At 41.1% G+C, this 22,568-nt stretch overlaps 2 protein-coding genes across 3 annotated transcripts; both read left to right on the plus strand.

Annotated features, from left to right (window-relative positions):
* The first annotated feature begins 403 nt into the window (after positions 1-403).
* LOC124050561 (3-mercaptopyruvate sulfurtransferase-like) lies at positions 404-5,592 on the plus strand. The gene is made up of 3 exons (XM_046373236.1): positions 404-1,131; positions 3,619-5,269; positions 5,557-5,592. Exons 1-2 carry the CDS (start codon positions 552-554, stop codon positions 3,915-3,917), a joined length of 879 nt encoding a protein of 292 aa, XP_046229192.1. The 5' UTR covers positions 404-551; the 3' UTR covers positions 3,918-5,269; positions 5,557-5,592.
* On the plus strand, positions 5,530-21,746 carry LOC124050547. 2 transcript variants are annotated; one of them, XM_046373225.1, is made up of 11 exons: positions 5,530-5,657; positions 13,593-13,710; positions 15,307-15,536; positions 15,655-15,766; positions 15,898-16,000; positions 17,159-17,246; positions 17,387-17,520; positions 17,889-18,108; positions 18,389-18,473; positions 18,614-18,692; positions 19,585-21,746. In XM_046373225.1, exons 3-11 carry the CDS (start codon positions 15,434-15,436, stop codon positions 20,557-20,559), a joined length of 1,899 nt encoding a protein of 632 aa, XP_046229181.1. In that variant the 5' UTR covers positions 5,530-5,657; positions 13,593-13,710; positions 15,307-15,433; the 3' UTR covers positions 20,560-21,746. The 2 variants fall into 2 exon arrangements, with proteins under 2 accessions (XP_046229181.1, XP_046229174.1); XM_046373218.1 differs by lacking the exon at positions 5,530-5,657 and adding an exon at positions 5,717-7,694.
* Positions 21,747-22,568: the final 822 nt, after the last annotated feature.

Genomic DNA, 22,568 nt, shown 5'->3' on the forward strand with positions numbered 1-22,568 from the left:
AATAATAATAATAGTAAACACATTCAAATATATTTGGGCATAAAGCAGCAAATTAACAACAACAACAACAGAACAAAATGTTTAAATTTATACAAAACACCCACCAAACTAAAATATAAATTAAAATCATATATGATAATACAGACCGAGACAGTGTGCACCAAATCAGATGGACGACATGCGAATAAGAAGATAAGATAAGAACTTTATTGATCCCGCATTGTCCTCACACTCACAGCACCCTAGCAGTCAATATTGAAATTCAGTCTGTTGGCCCACTTTGGACTCGTTAGGACAGTTTCTGTTAGGCTGCAATTAAATGTGATGCAATACACTTCAACAGCATAACAGTTGCTCGTTACAAAGTAATCACATTACTGTAACGCGTCACCGCCTCCATTCACTTACAGCTGTTGCAATGTAAACTGAGGGCGTACTGCGCTGTGGGTGCGTTTGCTCTCTCTACCACTCTTGACCTTTGGCACAGGATTAAGTCCATCTTGTTGCAGTACAGTAAACTTTGTAGCCTGTCCACCTCTGCAGAATTAACCATGGCGCTTCAAGCGAAGGCTCTGCTCACCTCTAAATGGCTTGCAGATGCTATGAAGGTCCAGGGGAAAATGCGCATCTTGGACACTTCTTGGTATTTGCCCAAGCTGCGACGCAACGCCAAGAGCGAGTTCAAGAAGAGGCACATCGCGGGTGCAGCTTTCTTTGACATAGATCAGTGTTGTGATAAAACATCTCCTCTGGACCACATGCTGCCGTCAGAGAGCTTTTTTGCAGATTACGTCGGGAATTTGGGAGTAGAGAACGACACGCACGTCGTGCTGTACGACGCCAGCGAGTTCGGCGCGTTCTCTGCGCCCCGCGTGTGGTGGATGTTCCGGGTGTTCGGGCACAGCGCGGTGTCGTTACTCAACGGGGGGCTCAGGAACTGGGAGCTGGAGGGTCGACCGGTGACCGACCAGTACGTCAGACCGGCGCATACCGAGTTTAAGGCCTCCCTGAACCGCTCCTGGATCAAGACCTATGAGGATATCCTGGATAACCTGGACACCAAAAAGTTTCAGGTGGTGGACGCCAGGCCCACAGGCAGGTTCAGAGGACTGGACCCTGAACCCAGAGACAGTGAGTGTGCAGCCCAGTGGTGATGAGGATGATGATGATGATGGCATTGCTTTGTTTAGGTCCCCCGGCAGCTTAGAGTTAAACATGAAACTTGAGGAGAGATGATTAATTAGGCTACAAAAACACATTTTTGAGCCACAGAAATTAATTGGGTAAAAAGCGCAACAACTAATTAAGATTTAAGAATCCAAACATTTTGTTTAAAGATGACAGCAAAACTCTTCTGTTCTCAGTGAACATTTTATTTCACGTGTCTTTCTCCAAACAGAAAATGTCAGCACGTATTTTTTTGTAGATTCCAACATGATAAAAATATTTTGAAAGTTAAATGGGGCCTTTTGTCTTGAGTATGAAATTCCCTCAGTTCCTGGTGGTGATGGTGATGATTCAGTAGACTTAAGAAATTATGTTGTTTTTTTTTCTCCTCCAAGCATGACATGGGATTCTGTCGTGGTTTGAGGTTTGATTCATGCAGTCGTGGAACTTCGCACTTCCAGAATATTCAGGATCAACCTGAAGCACATTCATTTGTGTGCTAACAGACATGAGCAGCATGAGCAGCATGAGTCATAGAAATAAACAATTTTGTTTGTGACTTACATCAGAGCTACTGCTGCTTGTAAAAATAAAAAAAGTTCAGTAACACATTTTGATGGTGAACACTTACATGTACAGAGTGTAATTTATGCGGCGATGGGGTTTCTTAATCAAAACAATGAAAAAAAAACAAAACAGAATTTGATGAGTCACTGAAGCAGCGTGGCATCATGGGAGTTGTTTTCGTCATTGTGGAACAGTCACCACCGCAGATGAAATGTTCACTGACGAGCTTTAAAGTTTAATTCTCATTATGTTTAGTCACATTTTTCCCACTTCCTTCCTCACTTTCTGACTCATGACTCGATGACTTAGATGAAACAAGTCAAAATTAGTCAGCACATTAATTGGAAATCAACATGCAGTCATTGTCACAGTTCTGCTGCTGAGGTCATTTCTAAGCATACTGATGTTACATTTCCTCATCTTATTGTCTGCCTGCTGGCTCGTGCTATCAATCCAAAACAGTCCAGTTAGATTAACTAGCAATTTATAGAGAAGTGACTTGCTGCACTAAAACCAAGTCAAAACAAAAACACGGCTGTCAAATTCTGTGGCAGTATGGCTTCAACATGGCACCGGCATACAGTGGAAAAACCATAAGGTCCAGTGACTCCTTGACTTCCTGTTCGCACAGTTTGCTCTGGAAAATCACACCAGCAGGCAGGAAGCAGGCTGAGCCTAATCACCGAACAGCACAAACACAGAGAGAGTGAGCGTTCAGGACGTGCTCGCATAATTATGCATGTTATCTGCAGTCACTGACCCAGAGGTTCACACACACGCACACACACACACACACACACACACACACAAAATGCAGGAGCGTCTAGAATTTAAATACTGTCCACCCTTAACGTCGGATCCTTACAGATAGCAGTTGGACACATGATAAGATGCTGTTTGTATGTGCCTTATCTTGTTGGGTACACTTCTCTCTCCCTCTCTCTCTCTCTCTCTCCCTCTCTCTCTCTCTCTCTCATACACACACACACACACACATATCTGCATACATACCGTGAATACACACATTAACACACAGAGAAAAGCTTTGATGTGCCGCTGCGTGCCCATTCGCAGGTGAAATTCTGTTTGTGAAATCAGTCTGAGCACTGAACTCTGACCTCAGGCAACTGACTGTTGCTTTTGGAAAAAGCTTCCTTTGTGTCAAAGTTAATTATTTTACAGCTCAGATCTTCTATATTTACCACTTTTGAGTTGAATTTTCCATTTTGTTAAAGCCATCTAGAGCAGCGTCACATAAAAGCTTCACCATTACTGCTTGGTATCAAACCTCTGACATTTGTTCTTAGCATTGAACAGCACTGAAGAAAATGTCATGAACCTACAGGGAGTTATAACTTTTTACAGACTGGTCTTTACGGCTTGAAAATTTAGGGTCAAATTCGTCCTCTTGTGTGTCGCTGTGTCAACCTCCAGCTGCAACTGCTGTCAGGAACAAAGCTGTGCCAAAGCCACCGTACGGCGGCTGCTGAGCATCGCGGGGCATTTAGAAGCTAATGATTTGTTGAGGGCCGAAATTGAAGTTAATATTTCACTTCTACCCGTGAGGAGGACACGAACACAACTCCAAATGAAAACTAATGTCTGTTTAGTGTGTAAATGAGATGCACATTATTGTTACTCAAGGAGGCTAGAAAAACACCCCGAAACAGTTTATGGAGATTAATGACAGCACTACAAGCTATGGCCGCAAAACTGCAATTAAGTTGTCTTGTCTTGTCAAATATCAAAGTTAAAATGATCCTATGTGGTTTCATTGCACGAGATGTTTGTTAATTTATCCATCACCTGTAAGTTGCTGATTAATTGAGAGTACTCATTAAGTGATGTAAATCATCATAATACACATATCTTTCTGACTGACAGACACAGAGCCAGGCCACATCCCGGGCTCCATCAGCATGCCCTTCCACTCCTTCCTGTCCCCGTCGGGTCACTTCCTGCCCAAGGAACGGCTCCAGGCTCTGTTCTCCTGGGCTGGCGTGGACCTCAGCCAGCCTGTCTGTGTCACATGTGGCTCAGCCGTGACTGCTTGTCATGTGGCGCTGGCGGCACACGAATGCGGGCACGCTGGGGTGTCGGTGTACGACGGCGGGTGGTCGGAGTGGTACACCCGCGCCGTGCCTGAGCACGTCATATCTGAAGGACGAGGGAAACACGTGTGATTGGTGTCGTTGATGGATTAAAACTGGAAGTGACTGGAAGAAAAGAAGGACGTCTTTCTTTGTTTTTGTGTACAGAAATTTAAAGGAATAGTTTGACATTTTAGTAAATATTTGAAGGCTGATCCACCCCTCTCTCAGGCTGATTAGCTTAGCTTAGCTTAGCATGACCGGCTAGTCTGACTTTGACTTTAAAAAAAATCTCAAGACAAACAGGATGTATTGAGCTGTTAGTGATGTTAGTTAGGCGAAAAGGATCTGTGATCTATTACCTTCTAATTTTATTCGTTTACACATTCAATCTTGTTTTTTTGATCCATACGCAAAAAGAAATGTAAGAACAATGAGGCAACAGCGTCAGAGCCAGGCTGTAGCGGTCTTACCCTGCGCCCAGTCTGTATGCTAAGCTAAGCTAACATCTGCTGTCTCATGTAGTAGACAGATGTGAGAGTGCTGTCAGTCTTCTCATTTAATTATCAGCAAAAAACGCTAAGAATATATTTCCCGAAATGTAAAGCTATTCCTTGGATGTGAAGAACAGTGTGTAAAGCAGACATCACTGAGGGACACTTCTTTCATTTTAGACACTAAACTCGACTTTTTAAGCAGTAAGCAGCAAACTGGAACATTGTTGTTTACAGCTGCAATGCTTATGCTGGAATAAAAAAGTCTCGTGTATGCCTATTGCACATGAAAACAAGCCTGTTAGAAGCTCTGCACTTTGAGTTTGGCCGTCAGAGTTCTGATCTGTGGACTGAATATTGTCCTTTCTAAATAAGATACCCGCCTCTCAAATAAAGGTGCTCTCACAGAATAATTTAAGTTCAATAAATTTTTAAATAAATAAGAATCACAGCCATGTTATGTTGCTCTTTAATTGATAGTTTGTTTTTTACAGACAGCCCACTTTGTCCCACAGCAATTACAACACACCACTATTGTGAATGCTCATTATTTTCTTATTCTATTTAGTAAAAAATATTTAGTATTTTTGTAGTGTCAAGGTCAAAATCAGAAAAATACTAACCAACTACTAAATACCAAACACTGAGCAACAACAAAAGTATTAACAGAATTTGACACGAGAAGAAACCAAGTTTTGAGGAAACTTGATAAGGTCAAGTGACTCAAGTTACATAGTAAAAAATAGTCACAGTTCAAATAAAAAGGAAGTGAAGCTGTGCCTCACACTTTTTGTTTCAGTGGGCTCCTTGTTCAGTAAAGATCATTTCTAACAACTGCAGTCTAAATATTCTCTTCTACCAGTGTTGTACAAATAAGTAAAAAAGAGTCAACCAGATTCTTCATCTCTGCTGTTCCAGAATGAGGGAGTAGCCGTCTTGTCTCCCTAACTGGTGAGTTTGTTGATCTGATAAAGAAATTATTTCTGTTATCTCGCTGTGAACATGAGGCCCACTGGCACTCAGCTGGGATAGATTGTGTTGCCATGACTAGTGTGTGTGTATGTGTAATATATATGATAATATAGGCTGGGGTGTACCACACCAGACAGGAGCCCAGACCCCATGTGCAGGCAGTGCAAAGATGCAAAGAGTTCAGTATATAACAGCAGGGTGTAAGATGCAGGCAGAAACATGGATGCCATAACCAAGCTTGCCATTCTCAACCAACAAACTTCCAGATCCAGACTGACAAACTGGTCAGGGCTGTCAAAATCTAAAAGAAGGAACACGAGAAGCTTGAAAAACACCAAGTACTCAAAGAAGAACTACAAAAGTTGTGGTGAGTATAGGCAGAAGTGATGTGAGTGTAGTGGTATATATCATATTAGAATGATGAAAATCAGATTTAAAAGATCTAGAATAACATGTCATTTATTCACGCACCACTTAAGTTTTAACTGATACAAACAAAGAGAAACAGTCTGCTTCCACAAGAGGGCAGCAAAACATCAGACTATTTCACACACACAGCAGGACAAGGTTGTGTCTCAGGCATTTATCTTTGCCTTTGAGGTGTTAGTGTCTGAAAGTTTTAAGGGTTGTTAAACAAAATGATGATGATGATTTACTGACTCGACCTTACTAATTGCTGTCCTGCCTGTTGAACTAGTGGTTTGTGTTTTTGTGTTTACATTAGGTCAAACTAAAGCTTTTGTGACCATGAGTCAGGGCCTTGTGGAATATTTTAAACATTCATGACTTCAGGCAGGTCAGGTGTCATGTAACTTTGTGAAGACACAAACACAGAAAAAGAGATGTGAGAGCCACTGTTGTTTTCATTTGCGTGTGGTGGATTACAGAAAAAGCTGAAGTTGACTGTACTGTGGCCTTAAGTGCATGTGACATAGTAGCAGCTCCTTACAACAAACAGCTTCCTGCTGCTGATTGAATTAATGTGACAGCTTCTGATGGTTTGTCTACTCAAAAAAATGTTTTTGCTGTAAAGGGTGACTGCTGCTTTTGAATCTAAATTTAACATGTCAGTTTGCTAGCTTTGGTTTAGCAACCATGTCATTTTGATACTGACGCTGTGGGGGTGGTGCCAGACTTTATATATAGGACTCTCAGGACAATTCTACAGCCAAGTCTGACCTCAGCTTAATAAATAAAGGCTAATCACTGAAGTTAATAGATGTTTAAGTGCTCTATCCCTAAAAGGACAGGTTCCATTGTTTTCCGAGACTATTGTGAGACAACTCACATGTCCATTTGTATAGTGAAAGAGTTACTGGCCATACTGGCCTTTGATCCCTGCCTAACCCAGTAAGTGAGATGGGAGTCCTCAGGAAGTTAAAATGAAGTTTGAGTTAGACAAATCAAAGTGACTTCTTCCTAAGCAACAGTTGCAGTAAGGTGTGTTTGTGTTTGTGTTTGTGTGTGTGTGTGTGTGTGTGTGTTTCCTCACTGAGCTGTGGTAAACAGATGCTTCCCGGCAGTCTGCATGAATGTTTGAGTTCCTCACCCTTGTAAAGTCCAACATAACTATTCCTTCATGCAAATGTCTGTTTGAGTCTGCATCCGGCAGTTTCAGCAGCACATAAATGTGTTGGGCACACGTGTGACTACCAGGAAGTATCCCTCGGCTCTGAAACTTCCTTCTATCAACTTCTCTTGTCCAACTCGACTTCTGAAGTCTCATGTTTGTGTCATTTTGATTCCTTCTCAGACGGAGGACAATGAACTTTGACCACATTTTCTCATGGTGGGCTGCTGGTTCTGGCACAGATATGCAATCTTCTTATCTGACTCAAAAATAGCCTAAGAGATGTGAGATTAAGGGTCTTCGAGTTGGTATTAAGGCATGCATGTAAGGGTTTTGGGGGGTTTTTAAGGGTGTTTTTTAAGGTCCGGTCCGGGAAAGCACACATTACTGTTACTTCTCATTACATGTGATCATAACACGGGAGCTTTTTTAAGAGGCGACAGTCCACAAACTAAAGTGATAAATAGAAAGTAGTAAAGCAGCGCAACAACAAAAAACACAAAGAAGGAGAGAGAGAGAGAGAGAGAGAGAGAGAGACAGAGAGAGAGGGACTTCCACCTGGTCTCTCTTCTCGAAACATGGAAAGCATATCATGTAAACGTGTTAGGGAAACCACCACAGCAACCACAGTTTTTTCTCTTTACTCTGAAACCTTTCCTTTGCGTCACTTCAGAACTTTAGACAGCAGATAGTGTCGTCTTCGAATGGGAACAACGGTTTTCAGTACAGTCTGAATGAGTCTACAGAGATGAAAACAAGTCATCATTCAATCCGAGCGAACGTGACGGTCACATAACAGAAGAGGTCCACACAGAAGGACGCTGTGAAGGACGGGTGAGTTCTTGTGTAAATGAACTTTGGTCTACAGATTATCTGATGAAAATCAGACTTTTTTTTTCACGAATGAATGAGTTTGTGACAAGAAATTACGCTCAGGCGGAAGTGGTTCCGATGACTGGGAGAATGATAAAGCGAGTTATATTTGTATGTGTGGTGTTTCTGATCATAGATTTGAATTGGTTTTACAATGCTGCTGCTGCTGCTGCTGCTGCTGATGATGATGATGATGATGATACTGCAAAACCTTTCTGAAAACATTTGAACTGTTTTCGGAAAGTGAGACATGCTTGTGAGTAAAATTTTTCCACTGAAGTGGAAAGATAACGTAAACTCAGGGTCCTCTTCTGGCTTTCAGTCATGATCTGAAATTTGACAATGGCAGATCATTTTTTTGGTAATGTGTCAGCCGTTGTTTGTAAACACACCACAACCTGAGAGACAAACTTCTAGAGAAAGATAGTTGATTGTCTCATTCGCAAATCCAAAACGTGGAAATGAGACTCAATAATTAACAATCGTCCTCCAGAATCACAGAGGACCAGAAAGGTGGTGAGATAATAAGAAACTTCAGATAGAGGGCCACCACCACACTCATCTAGCAGATGATTAAGATGGATTTTTTTTGTACGGGTCAAGACATTGTTTTAAATAAATATCATTTAGCAGTAGAGACACAGTTATGCCTATTAATGTTTTTGAAATCACGGCTTTCATCCCACTCATGAGTCAGTGAGTGGGATGATTTGCAACCCCTAGTGGTGGGGGTTGCAAATGGCAAACTGAACTGAACGCCCCTTGTCTTACCCTCCCCCTGCAGTGGCTCGGAAAACGTGAGAAAGAACCCAAAACGGATCTTTAGAGTTTGGCCGTTCCAGCCTAATTTAGATTAACATAACAGATTAATTATGAATGACACATCCCATGTCAAAACACACACACACACTCACACAAACACACACACACACTGGTCCTTTAAAACCAGCTTTGTTTTAAAAAATACCAACTGATGAATGCAGTTTGGCATGAAATTCTTCACTTTGTGTTCGTATCAAAATAAGAGCCAGGGATTTAGGCTCGCAGACAAACAAAGACATCCTGCCATACATACACTTGTTGCATGCAAATAGATAGAGATGTAAAGAAGAGAGGGAAGAGGCAGGTGTGTGGGTAGAAGAGCTGGCTACGTGGGAAGGTGAGAGGAGGTGAAGACAAGTGAGAGACAGAAGGAAAAGGAGAGAGCTCAGACATGTCAGTATTTTCATTTGCCAAATACGTGGATGAATGGAGCTACACTAGTGGCTATATGCTAATGTCCACATGCTAATGAAAGTACTGGACAAACTCTGACCTGATGCTGGCACTAGAGGAAAACTCAGTGGGACATCAAAGTTACACATTTCATCTAGGGGGAAGATGAATGGACAACTTAATGGAAAAATTATTGGGATTATCATCTGAACTGCTCAACCAAATTCTGTGGCAGCCTATCTAGTACATGTTGAAAAAATAACTTTAGCAGCCCACACTCTTATACTGCTAATCAGTGACATCTCTGCTGCTGTTTCGGGTTATTCTGCTCCCTCCCACATGCTGCTGTTGTCGGTCGTGCTCATGTCTCGCACCATCACCCCACACAAAGGCAGCAGTTAATATACATATTGGTGAAGGGTGTGTGTGGGAATGTGTTGCTGCAAAAATTACTTTTCATTTATATAAAAATACAGATGAAAATAAAATTGCTGCACTAGGACAGGCAACCAAGCATGAATGTCCTGCCGGTTCTAATATTACTGTGGTTCTGTGTGTGGTATGTCCAAGTGGTGTTGCCGTATCCCAGCAGAAGTTGCTGTTCAACTGCTGTGTAGAGGAGAGACAAGTAAAAGGAGAAGAGAGAAAAAGAGATGACTGGAGAGATTTTAAAATTTGGGCTTTGGCACATTTAGTGTAGTGTTTCCAGTCCTCTTGTCTGTAGTATTAGCTCAAACGCTGGGGTAGGAAACCGTTGTAGTGTTTTGCAATCCTGCCTCACCAGGCTGAGAGAACACTTCCTCTCAGATAGCGACATGTGGGCCTGGGAAGGCATCAAAAAAGAACTGATGAGACCCCCGGGGGTTTCATTGTGTGATCCAGATACTGAAACACCTGCGTGTGATGATTCATCCTCATATGGGATGGACGCTGTGCGTCTCAGACACGGAATGGAAACCAGTGGCATATGCCTCAGGTACCCACAGCCTCACTGGTGAAGAATGACACATTGACACTGAGCACAAGCCTTTTGCTTCATCTGCTGGGCTCAAAGAGTTCAGAGGGGCGATCCTCCTGCAAAGACACTGCAGCTGCAGACACGCCTGTCCAGAACTCCTCTCAGCAAAGCAGCAGAGGTACCGCATGTTTATGTAAAATCTGTCATCTGTCAGCTAAGGAAAAGACACTTGAGGAAATCCAAACACACTGAGATGACACCTTGTTGAAGCAGCTTAAAAAGTACTGTTAGGAGGGACAGCTGAACAGGTTTTCAACTGAAAAAGCACAGGGACCCTGTGTCTGATGTACTGCATGACACTGGCCTCCACTTCTGGTCAGTCCCTCTCAGTGAGGACCCTCCCTTTCGGATGCAAACGTCAGATCCTGTAGGTTTGTTTCTCCTGGGCATTAAGTTGCATTTTGCATAAAACTTGTCACCTCAACACTACTGATGTGTCTTTTTGGAAACATCAGTAGCGTTCTGGGAAGTGAAGGGCTAGGAAGTGGTTTTCATATGTGTTTCTGATGGTGTGTATTTGTGGTCATTTCCTTGCTTGTGTCTACATGAAACAGAGAGAAAGCAAAGAAAGAAAGAGAGGAAAGAAAGAGAGAGTGTCAGCTCTGTCATTTCAGTTGCAAGCTTGCTAGGGAAAGTCCAAATGTCAGAAAAGACAACTATAAACGAGAATTTATCTCAGCAAAATGGGTTAGAAAGAGGTAGACTGTTAAAGTAGATAGTGGCTGGCAAAGTGAGACAAGAAGGAATTCTTGACTTTTGAGGGTGAAATCCTCTCAGTGAGACCTTTACTGCTATCAGCTGCTTATCGTGAAATGTAGTGGACTGAATGGAATCAGTCTCCAAAGTTCACTTGTGAAATGATGGATAAAGTACAGACTTTCAGCTGGGGAAGTTGGTGGACTGTACAGCATGATTTCCAAAATGTCATCAATCTTGTGACATCAGGATATATTTGGCTAAATCAAAGAGGGCTTACATCAGCTACACTGGACTCAGGTCTTGTGGCTTTATAGACTTGATATCCTCACCAAAGGACAAGGTGATCCTGGCTGATGTGTATTGAGACTGACCAAGCACACCACAGCGAACATATTTTGTCACAGTTCCAATCAGAATAGAGATTTTACATACTGTAACCAGCTAAAAAAAGCAGCCTTCATGTTCAGAGGGAAGGGACTGCTCTTTCACAAGTGCCACTTTGAAATGGAATTAAAGGAGCACAAAGGCAATTTAGTACACTTTCATCTACACTATGCTGACAAAAGTATTGGGGCACCTGACCATTACATTAACAGAGATCCAAATGACATCACATTCCAAATACATAAGCAGCTTTGATTATGTATGCTCAAAAACAAAGTCTTGGCTGGTGACAAAACTTCACTGTTTTCTTATCAGATGATAACTCTCAAACCGACTCCAAAGACTGATCATTACTTGAATACAGTTAACTTGTTTTCGCTCAACTGTGGTACAATTAAACACTTGCTATGCAACATACAAGCTCAGAGACCTAACTTAGCCCAATGGTGCATCATTAGCCCAGTTTATAGCTTATCAGCTCATCCTTATCACCGCAGTCAAACAGCCGATAGGAAATGGGAATGTGACATCATCAACAATAAATCTGCTTTTTTAATAAATCTGTTTTTAGAGCCCCATTTCCAGCTAGTCTCAACCCATTCAACTTCGCGTACTTCGAATCGCATAACCAACGACAACGCTATGAATACAGGACTTAAGGACAGACAGGAAGCGTGACTACACCTTCGACCTTTTCTTAAGTTGGTGCAGATATTAGGTGGGAAGTTAAAATGAGACATTTTACTATTATTTAGGCTGTAACATATCATGTACTACAAATGAGAGTCTATGTAGAAGCTCAGCGGTTTAACCACCATTACACATCAGTCAGTGAGGTATGTTAAACTTTGGTTACCGTAGCAACAATAAAACCACTCAGTGCATTCTTATCAGATGGTAACTTTCCTGCCTGTACAACATCCACTGCACGTCCGCCCGTCCAGGGTGAGGAATCCCTCCTCTGTTGCTCACCCTGAGGTTTCTCCCAGTGTTTCCCTGTTAAAGGTTTTTCGAAGAGCAGAGGATGTTGCTATCATATTACATAAAGTCCTTTGAGATAAACTGCTTGTGAGAATGGGCTGTACAAATGAAGTTGTCTTGTTTTGTCTTTCATCAAAGCTGGCATAACTGTCAGTAAAAACTAGCAAACAGCCTCTAAAAACTGGATTATGATTTAAATGCAACTGTTTTTACTAAACAGTGGTATCAGTAATATTTATGTAATAAGATCAGTGATCAGTTTGTGACTGATACCGTGTTCAAACCTTTTGAACCTTTATAAGCAGCAGCTACAACTGGGTGGCCTGAATCTAATGCAGTGCTATGCTGTGACTTTAAGAGCATCAAGTCAGCTCAGCTTCCCTTTTCACACCTTTTTTAAACAAGTGAGAGCTATTTCCCTTTTTCTTTAAAAAAAAAAATAATAATAATTCAGAATTAGCAAAGCAAAGAATATGACCATGTCAACTTCCTGATTATCACCAGGCATATATATAATGGGAGGGTACACTTCAGCTTTTTGAGTCCCTCATTTACGATAAGCTAATGATTATGACTGCTGAGAATATGACCTGCTATCTGATCAAAGGACAGGAAGTGTTGTTAGCAGGATGTGCACCTGTCAGGAAAATGGAACATTTGGGTTCTCAGAGAGAGAGAGAGAGAGAGAAAAAAAAACAGTCTGACCTTTATTAAACCACATAAACAGGTGACCACGGTATCAGCAAGAGCTTGTGTCTTCCCCTGTGAACGGAAATGGAAAAAGAACATGAATGAGTAAAAATGCTAAGCACTGCAAAAAAGAAAAGTTTGCTCTCATGGAAATGTATTATAACAAATATAGACTCTAAAGTGACACTCTTACTTAGAGTAAAAGTTTTTGTATTTGGGGCCGTGGATAGGTTCAGTGGGCTGTAATAACCACACACCACAAATCGTGCCAGAGACACACACACACACATTTTATTTTTCATCCTGTTTTTGACAGAGTTTAAATGTCAGTGTGGTTTACATGCAAAAACAGCAAAAGTTCAACATTCACTATCAATTTAATGTTTGCACTAAAGGGCAAATGTGGGGGGAAAAAAGCAAAGAAACACACATCAAATTTGAGATATTAAACAAACACCATTCTGTGCTCGCATATGACAAATACATAAAACATGCTGGGAAATGACGGGCTGCAGGGAAGTAAGGTAAACAGTTAACTCGTACAGGGGTTAAAAATGGTAGTATCAACAATGAAATAGTCAGCATCAACCCGTATCTGGACTGCTTTGTGGATTTTTTCCTTTTGAAATCCTGCATCAGCTTCAGGTACACGTGTGTTGCCAGCATACTCTTATTTATTAGTTGAAGAAGATACGAGGTGAGCTGTGCTGTGCCCTTTCTCACACCTTTCACATTTGACGTGTTAGTTAGGACCGGGGGGTGGATCCAGAGTGGGAGAGGACTTAAATGACTGATGTTGACTTGTGATTAAACTTCTAGGTACTGTCCTTCAGAGAGTGCAGATGTTATCTTCTAGTCTTTTCTCTTTATAGGGTGGCGGTTTACCATTTCCTATGAGAGGAACACTTATATGTCTGATGTTCTTTCACCGAGCGTCCGACGGAATGAAAGTGGTGCTTTGAGGCACATCAAGAGCAGCTTCATCCACAGGTAGGCTGCAGAAGCTCATATTTTGACTGAGATTAAGTCTGTCAGTGTCTAACATGTAAGTGGTGGGATGTCACAAAATGCGCGGTGTGTTCAGGTGGTAAGAAAGGATGTGATAGATGTGATGTCCAAGCAGACTTGCAGCTGTTCTGCTTAATTATAGGGTATTTTACTTTACTTTTTTGACGACTCTGTGTCTATGAAGCACATTTTTTACAAATTTTTTGCTTAAGGTTATCCAGTTTCACAGCAAGTGATTTAGTTTGCAGAGCTCTGCACCCACATGCAATGACATAGGTTGTGGTTTTATGAACACTATGCTTATTCATGTATCAACTACTCTGATACACATTATTTCACGTAAAATACAAGTCTGGTTTAGTCTATATGACATTATGTGGTCCTTGACTGGCAGGTCAAAATTGGTTGTGGTGAGTATTAATACTCAACTTTGGCAATAAATAAATAAATTTAAAAAATCCCTGAAATAAAATTCCCAACTTTGGCACCCCAGTAGCAGTGGCATTGCCAAAACAAACTTGCGTGGAAACAAAGGTATAATCCAGTAAACTGTACGCGTAGTCTGTGTAGCAAAATAATCTAATCTCAAAGGGTGACAGCTGACTTTCAGTGACGACACCTACGATTAGATGCAACGTCTTTGGTTTGAACCCAGCAGGGGACCTTGTCTTACAAGACAAGACAAGATAAGACAACTACAAGAGGGACCGTGGGGTCTAAATCCAGTTTCAAGATTTTCGTTGTTTAGTTTATGTTGCATTCAAGTGGCGCATTCCTCTCTATTTAAGTTGTGTTTAGTTACACCTGTCCTTTAATTGTTCCTTTCCCTACGACAAGCGTTTTGACACACAGACGGATCAGGCATCTTGTTCCAACATAGAACCACTGGTCGGTCTCTGGGGTTAGGGTTAGGGTACCTGAGCAAATATTTGTTTGTAAATATCAGTTTGTTATTTGTAGTCCATGTGTGCACTGGGACAGGATCCAAGCCATTAAAGGCTTGGAGGTGCGTCAGGGTGGGTGGCTGGTGAAAACAATAGAACCCATTTATATCAAAATAATTATGTCACATTCTAACAGGTGTTTTACTAGTTTGTGTAAGAGGAACCAGAGCAGACAAATGGAGACAGGATCTGAAACAATTCTATTTCTGGTTTTCGATCACCTGCTGGTGCCACAACTGTTTCTCGCTTTATTTGTGGTCAGGAGTCAAGGATGTGGTTTTGGTCTTAACAGCAACATCAATAAACACCCCAGTGCCTGGAAAAAGTGACCGAGAAGCCTCACTCAAAATTATTCATCAGATCTCCTATTGTCTTATGCCTCTCCCTGATCCTTGAGATCCACAGATACAACCTTCCGATTTTGCAAAACCTTCTGATTTTCAAAATATGTCTCGTCCTTTAAAACACTTTTTAAACCGACTTTTAAAAAAGCGATTTCATTTTTGTCTCATAGCAGTTTAGTCTTTACAAAATTAAAATTGGACATATGCCACAAAATGAAGAAGCACAGAAACATACACTGTGTGTGATCCCCCTGCCACTTGTCAACAGTTGCATCTTTTCATCTGCACAGGATGACAAGGAGGAGGAAACAGTGAGAAGCCAGATCAGTCTATTGAAAACCCTCCTCTCTGAGTCATCTGTGAACCACCCATCCCACTGGTTTGAGATTTCCGAAAAGGGATTGATGACACACATAAATGGAGAGAAATAAGAAAACTCATCTTCTGTTCCTTCTTCTTGCTCTTCATTTGTGTGACACTGCAGTCTTCCAGGAGAGCTGTCCCAGTATCACAGATAAAAGTGAGTGATTCAAATTCAAATAAGTTGAGTTATTTGAGTTGATTTCAAGTGCTTGTGTCATATGAGACTGAGAAAAACGCTCTTTTTCAGTCCATCTAACGTCCATTATTTCTCACAGATATCATATGCTACACTGACTACAATCACACCATCTCCTGTGTGTGGAACAGTACACATGGGTCTGACCGTGGAGACACCGAGTGTACATTACACGCCAAAAGCTTAAATATGTAAGGATGGCAATTATAGAAAGAAAAGTGGACAGATATGTGCTTAGGGAAGATGAACATATAGCTTTATAGTCAATTAACATTGCAAGGGCAGCAAAATGACATGAACGTGTCATATTTTCTGTGCCCAGTGGATATGGATACAACAGTTCCTGCAAGCTGGAGCCTGTTGACATCTACAGACCAATGATGAAGAAGTGCTCTATGACCTTCAAAACAAAGTGGATTGTGAGTGTGAGATGCTTTATAACAACCCAACATTACTGTTATCAGTCCCTGTTTTGAAATATTCAATATTCAATATCTGCATATCAATTTAGAAAAGAAAACGTTTGGACATTGAAGGAATAGTTAAATACTTATTTGTGTCCTCGCTGAGCGTTAGATGGGAGGACCAGTACCTCTTTCATGTCTGTATGATAAATAGAAGATCTCAACTTAGCTTAATGAGTTGACACTGGGTGAAACACCAGCCAGGCTCTGTCCGAAGGTAACAAAATCTGCCTATTAATGAATTAATTAATAAATATTTAATTACTTTAATCTGCATGAAAAAAACTGCAAAAATGTCGATCACCTGGACTCCTGCAAAATACAAATTGATTTTTTACATTTAGTTTTCATATGAATAAAAGCTGGGGTTGGTAAGACTGGAGAAACCTGCAACAGCAAGCTTGATTTTCAAATGTTTAAAACTTTCAAAAATAGCTGTCACAAGAAAAGCTATTGCTATGAAAAGGATACCCAGCCGGGCAGTTTCTGCTCACTGTTGTGGTTTGAATGGCATAGCCAGCCTAAAACTAACTTTCTGTTGTGAAAGCGCAGCACATTGTTGTCATCTCTAACAGTATCCACATGCCCACTATGATGTCTCGCTCACATGTCAGAAAGCACCTAATGACATCATAATACATCAACAACGAATGCGGCTATTCTTGCGCATCAAGCTTACTAATAGCTCTAACAACAAACAAAATATCCATCCAGCCTCATGGAAGACTGCAATCATGCACAGCATTGGGAACTGGCATATCACGTGTAGTTAGGCAGCTACGTAACTCCAGTCATTTCATTCCAGCTCAACAGATTTTATCTTTGGACAGAGCCAGGCCAGGCCAGACCAGACCAGACCAGGCCAGACCAGGCCAGACCAGGCCAGGCCAGGTTGTTTCCCAGTGCTGAGAGAAACCGCCAGGCCGCTCATTATAGCTTAATAATTATAATAAAGCTCTAAATATCCTTACCTACTGTATTTGATGAAGTCATTTGTTCCACATTTTCCTTACAAGTACTTATTCAGCATGTCCATCTCCATTTAAGATAGTTTAGATATTATTTCGATTGCTAAGAATGTTTTCTAAAAGCAGTATTCTTTTCTTAAAATATTCTCAGTTTCAGTCCTTCCACGAGTTGAAAATTGATCTGAGTTGTAACGATGCGAAGCAAAATTTGAACTTCCTGTACAAGCCAGCTTGTCACAGTGAGTACAATGAATGTTATATTGCCACATTGTGACTTACCTTTTAAGCTGTTCATGATGACTGTAAACAAACTGTGTGTATGTGTGTGTGTGTGTGTGTGCGTGTGTGTGTGTGTGTGTGCGTGCGTGTGGTATTGCAGTAAAGCTGAATCCTCCGCCAGTACCGAATATCAACTTCACCACCATTTCCTGGCTCACTCAAGACCCCAATCATAGAAGAATCACAGAATTCGCTTCTCAACTACAGTGGAAGAAAATGGATCAGTCATGGAGTGTGTGTATTTATTTTCTGTCTATGTTAATATGTGAATACATAAATGAATGTGGTTATGTCCTGTCTACCTCTTCTTCTCCTCCTTTACCCGACTGACTATCAGCAGGATGGTTCTCCCTTGTGAGCCGGGTCCTGCTCAAGGTTTCTTCCTGTTAAAAGGGAGTTTTTCCTTGCCACTGTCTGCTTGCTTGGGGGTTCAGGCTCTGGGTTTCTGTAAAACACCTGGAGACAATTTTGATTGTAAAAGGTGCCATATAAATAAAACTGAAAATTGTATGTTAGAGATGAATGTAAGTGTTGGAGCAGTCTTGATTCATGTCATGTGGTTGTAAGAAATCTCAATAAACCAAATTCTTATTCCTTGTCAGGATCCCCGTGTTAACAAGACATGTAAAGAGAAATGCGAAACAAAGCTGGACCCAGATGATCTGATAGAAGGCGAAAGGTACGAGGCACGCGTTCGAGTGAAAGAGAATAAATATGTGTCAACCTGGAGTGACTGGAGCCCCACTGCATCATGGGTGTCACTCATCGGAAGACAAAAATCATCAGCAACACCATCTCCACCACCACCACCACCACCACTAGGTAAAGGCACTGACATTTTAACAAAAGCAGTCAGTGGAAAGCATCGTACACGTGCCTTGAATTCCTGGGAAAGAACCCTGTTGCTCAGTATTAACTGCTGTGGAAGGAACTTCATATGTTTCAGTGCATTCTATATATTTTATGTTTACTGGACAGGCTCTGTGTGGTTTTAATGTCATTGTGTTTATCAGGATAACTGCATTAAGATCACAAACATACAGCCCGCATTTGTTCTAAAACAGTGTGTTTATGTCTAAGCTAATTCTGTCCTGTTTGCTAGGTATTGTCGGGGGTGTTTTGGGCAGCATAGCGTGTACCGTAATGTTGGCCTTCTTGCTCATAATCTTTAGGACTGACAAAACCTGGTAAGCAGACACAACCACAGAGTAGTTTTCCAAGACAACTGTGTCACTTGTGATGCAAAAATTACATTCTTACATATTCTAAAAAGCTGCATATTTTTCAATATATTTTTTCTTTGTGATTTTGTCCTTCTGTCTTTTAGGATTTACATAGTAAAAAGAATCAGAGGCCCCCCCCTGCCGAATCCCGGAAAGTCTTTCCTGCAGAATGTGACTTTCCAGGTGAGCTTATGAATTCTTCCCTTTTCTTTGTGTTCATAACTTAAGTCAGGGTTTTCTGCGATGTAATTGTAATAAGAACACAGACTTCAATTACAGTACAACCTTTTTCTGATGTTTTAAGTTATCTAATATTTGCTTTCTTAAAAATGGTTTGCACTTCACTGTGAGAACTGTGTTAGCTCAAAACCTGGTGAGACATTTAAAGCTGCATTAGTTTGTATTTTTAGCCACTTGAGACAGCAGAAAAAGTTGTAAACACAATACTGATGTACTGCTGTGTTGAATACAGCTGAATATTTAAGTCTATTTACATAACGTCATATCTCTGTGAGAATATTATCTGTGTTATTCTAACTCTGATATGTCCACCAGTCTTTTAGAATTATTTTTTTTTCTCCAGCAAGGTTTTTTGGTGCTGTGCATTTAGCATAATTTGGGTTTTCAAGCCAGAGAGTCAAAACAATGAGCTAAAAGATGCTTAAAGGGTCACGACTGTAGTATTGACAACACACAGTCTTTTGATGGATGGACAACATAAGAATATTAATTAGCAGTTATATATATATATATATATATATATATATATATATATATATATATATATATATATAAACGAAACAAAAAAAAAGAAAACAGTGGGTTGCACAGCCCTCGTAGGCTGTGAAACCAGACAGAAAGAAATTACTCATTTGTCCAAAGCCACATGACCTTTACGATTCTGAAGGTTAAAACTGTGTCACTTTAAGAGCAGGGCAGTTTCAACACTGGGTACTTGCCGGTTTACAGGATGGTACTTTTTATGTAGCTTTACAACCTTGTAGTCTTGCAGTCTGCATTATTAACTTTAGGTCTACCGGTTCCTCCTCTCACTCGTCTACCTTTTGTCCTCCAGAGTCCTCACTTTACCAAAGAATCCTTTCATTCTTTCTTGAATCCGGTGGAGATCGTCCCTGTAGAGGTAACCTCCACTCTGGATGGTGTTGCACCCATTGGGTTGGAGGCAACACTGCTGGAGAAGATGAGAAGCGAAAGCAGCCACGACTCGACCAGTTCCAGCTTCACCAATCCCATTTACTCCCAGCTGTCTCCTCCTGCTCCTGTCTTGACGTTCACTGTGGGAAATCTGGAGGCCTGTGTCGCTGATACACCTTACGGACCAGTTGGCTGTCAGTGTGAAGATAAAAATGCAGAACAGGATATGGGTGAAGTAAGAGGGAAAGAAGTGGAGATCCTACAGTTGTTCTCCAAATGCAGCAACAACAGCAAGCCTACGCCAGTAATTTCAGACTACGAAAAGGTTGAGAAGCCCCAGGTTGAGCGCTTTAGGCTCCAGAGTCTAGATTCAGGTGTGTGCAGTGGAGAGGAGGTCAGTCAAGAGAGTCTGGAGGCCGATAGCATCAATGTAACTGATTGCAATGATGAGGAGCCTGAAATAAAAGAGGAGAAGGAGGGAGGGAATGGAAAAGAAATAGATTTTAAGAAACTGTTTGGAACCGCTGGACGTATTTTTGACAGTGGGTCCATTCAGGTTTGTTCTGGCTATGAGCAAGTCCAGAAGTTGCCGGCTGACAGCCCAGAGCTCCCTAGCCTGGATTCGGGTATTAGCAGCGGGGGCGAGGAGCAAGTGAGTCAGGAGAGCCTAGAGGACGTCGATAAGTCCACTGAATCCACTAGCCTCCTGTTTCCTCCTCCCCCTGCTCCTTTCAGCACGGCTTGCTCCTTGTCCTCTTTCACACCACTGCCTTTCAACTTCTTTGGGGCAGGTTTAGGTTCAGCTCAAAGTCACGTACTAGAGAGGATTGCTCAAATGTCAACTAACAGGTCAATGGAGCCCTCTGGTGATGGATATATGCCAGCAAGACAGTAACATAGCTAAAAATAGACATATTGTAAATACCTTCAGTAATGCTGCACAGTACATAACTTAGCATGTGCAGGGTTCTTGACAGCCTGACAGTCTGAGTCTGTTATTCTCAGTGTGTATTTTTTTTTTTTTTAAAGAAAAAAGGGATTCAATTCTCAAAGATCAATTGATATTGGTGAATGTATTTATTTTTATGCATTGTCTTATTATGTGCATCATAAGTATTTATTATTATTATAAGGAGCCCCGGGATTTTTTGTTTTAATTACATGCGTCATTACTGCTTGCCTTCCCTTGACAGTTTCCAGTGGCTGATGACATTTTCGCAGGACGTTGTCGCAGCACACGTGGATATAAGGCTCAAATCATGCTCAGTGAAAGTATCCTGTCTATCGTGTTTATTTTTTGCTGTGGATTGTATAGACCAATGCATGCATTTATTTGGTACACTGACATTTTAATTCTGTTTAGAGATATCCCTTTTTGTTTAAAGGATCAGGCTGGATTATTATTTGCTCAAGTTGACTCTATGAAGAAGGAGTGAAAGAGACCCTACAATATTTTTTAGACTTTTGGCCATCATGTAATGTAGGTTTTTGGGTTAGGGAAAAATCTCAAGGAGGTGTGTCATTTTGTAGTCTGCTAGACTGCAGATGGGAACTTAAAGAGACGACACCTGCTGCTGAACAAATGGTCTGTTGAGATAGGCCCAGACTTCACACAAGACAGTAGCTTAGCATAGATAAAAGGGAGGATGTAAAGAAGATACAGCGTGTCACTGACCAAAACATTTATCTCTAGTGCCAGCAGTGGTCAAAAACTCCTAGATAATGGTATTGGAGATATGTAAAATATGCACCTACAGAACAAACACTGATTTATAGTTGAATGGCAGCTACTTTAGAAACTGATAAGATGAATATGTTGTTGACCTCTGTAAAATCTATTTTAAAACTTGTTATTTTTTATTTGGAACCATGTTATCTGTTGTTGTTTTAAGAAAATACATTTTTACAACCAAGAACAAAACAGAAGAGCACCACTCACTTGACATATCACTTGTATGTTGTTGTTATTATTATCGCTGCACACTGTATGCAATGAGTAATGAGTAACTCAAATGTATGAGATTCTCTAATAAAATGTGATGTAACTGTAATCTCTATCAAAATAAATGTGAAGCAAATGAATCTGCAAGCTCATGTTTTATTTATTCTAACAAATGCGTCCTGATGGATTTCTCTCCATCACGGTTTGGGACAAGCCAGTAACTATTTATCTAACAGTAGGTGGGTTTGAATCATTAATTTTAGAAAAGCCTACAGTCTGCTGTTTGACAAGACATTCTGTGAGAGTAAGGTTTGAATGTGAGCAACAGGATTCAGCTGCTTTAAGCAGGCTAGCAGTAAGCAAACTTTCACTTATTTCACCTTAGGAATCCACCAAAATCTTTCTGAACAAATCTGAGGTGAGAAATAAGCAATCCAGTTTCCTGACCCTTCACTCAGATCTAAGAGGCCTAAATTATATTTTCCTTACTTTTTTTAAGGCAAGAGCACCGCCACACTGCTAGTGTGAGCATGTTAACTGGTGACTCTCGACCAAATCCACCATGGATGGAAGCTAACTTGCTAGCATGGGTAGTGTTGAGTTGACAACAATAACAATGACGAGATTAATAAAGCAGCAGGACACAATCCATGCTGTGTTAATGTTAGTAGTAGCTACTTTGCCTCCCTAAACTACGATTCAGTGGGAACGAACAAGCTTACATGTCTATCCAATTGTGAGGAACTTTGCTCTGCGCTCGTTGGAAATCGAAAAAGAGCTGAGAGGATGGCGGGCAAGAAAAAGGCATTAGCACAGGTTGGGATAGATCTTAAGTGCTTGATGAAAACTCACGGTCTGCTTGAAGGCCTTCCTCCCTATGCAGTGGACTCATTGTATGGCCCACTGGGATTTCTTGTTTGCATGGAAAGTGAAATGAACTCTGGGAAATAAGCTGAGTACAT

Source organism: Scatophagus argus, chromosome 2 (genome assembly GCF_020382885.2).
Source record: "Scatophagus argus isolate fScaArg1 chromosome 2, fScaArg1.pri, whole genome shotgun sequence".
In the NCBI taxonomy this organism is placed as follows: Eukaryota; Metazoa; Chordata; class Actinopteri; family Scatophagidae; genus Scatophagus; species Scatophagus argus.

Coding starts and splice junctions, on each gene's coding strand:
- LOC124050561 (XM_046373236.1), top strand. CDS start 552: ATGGCGCTTCAAGCGAAGGCTCTGCTCACCTCTAAATGGCTTGCAGAT. Junction 1,132..3,618: donor GGACCCTGAACCCAGAGACA/GTGAGTGTGCAG, acceptor TCTGACTGACAG/ACACAGAGCCAGGCCACATC.
- LOC124050547 (XM_046373225.1), top strand. CDS start 15,434: ATGGAGAGAAATAAGAAAACTCATCTTCTGTTCCTTCTTCTTGCTCTT. Junction 15,767..15,897: donor CACGCCAAAAGCTTAAATAT/GTAAGGATGGCA, acceptor TTCTGTGCCCAG/TGGATATGGATACAACAGTT. Junction 16,001..17,158: donor AAACAAAGTGGATTGTGAGT/GTGAGATGCTTT, acceptor AAATATTCTCAG/TTTCAGTCCTTCCACGAGTT.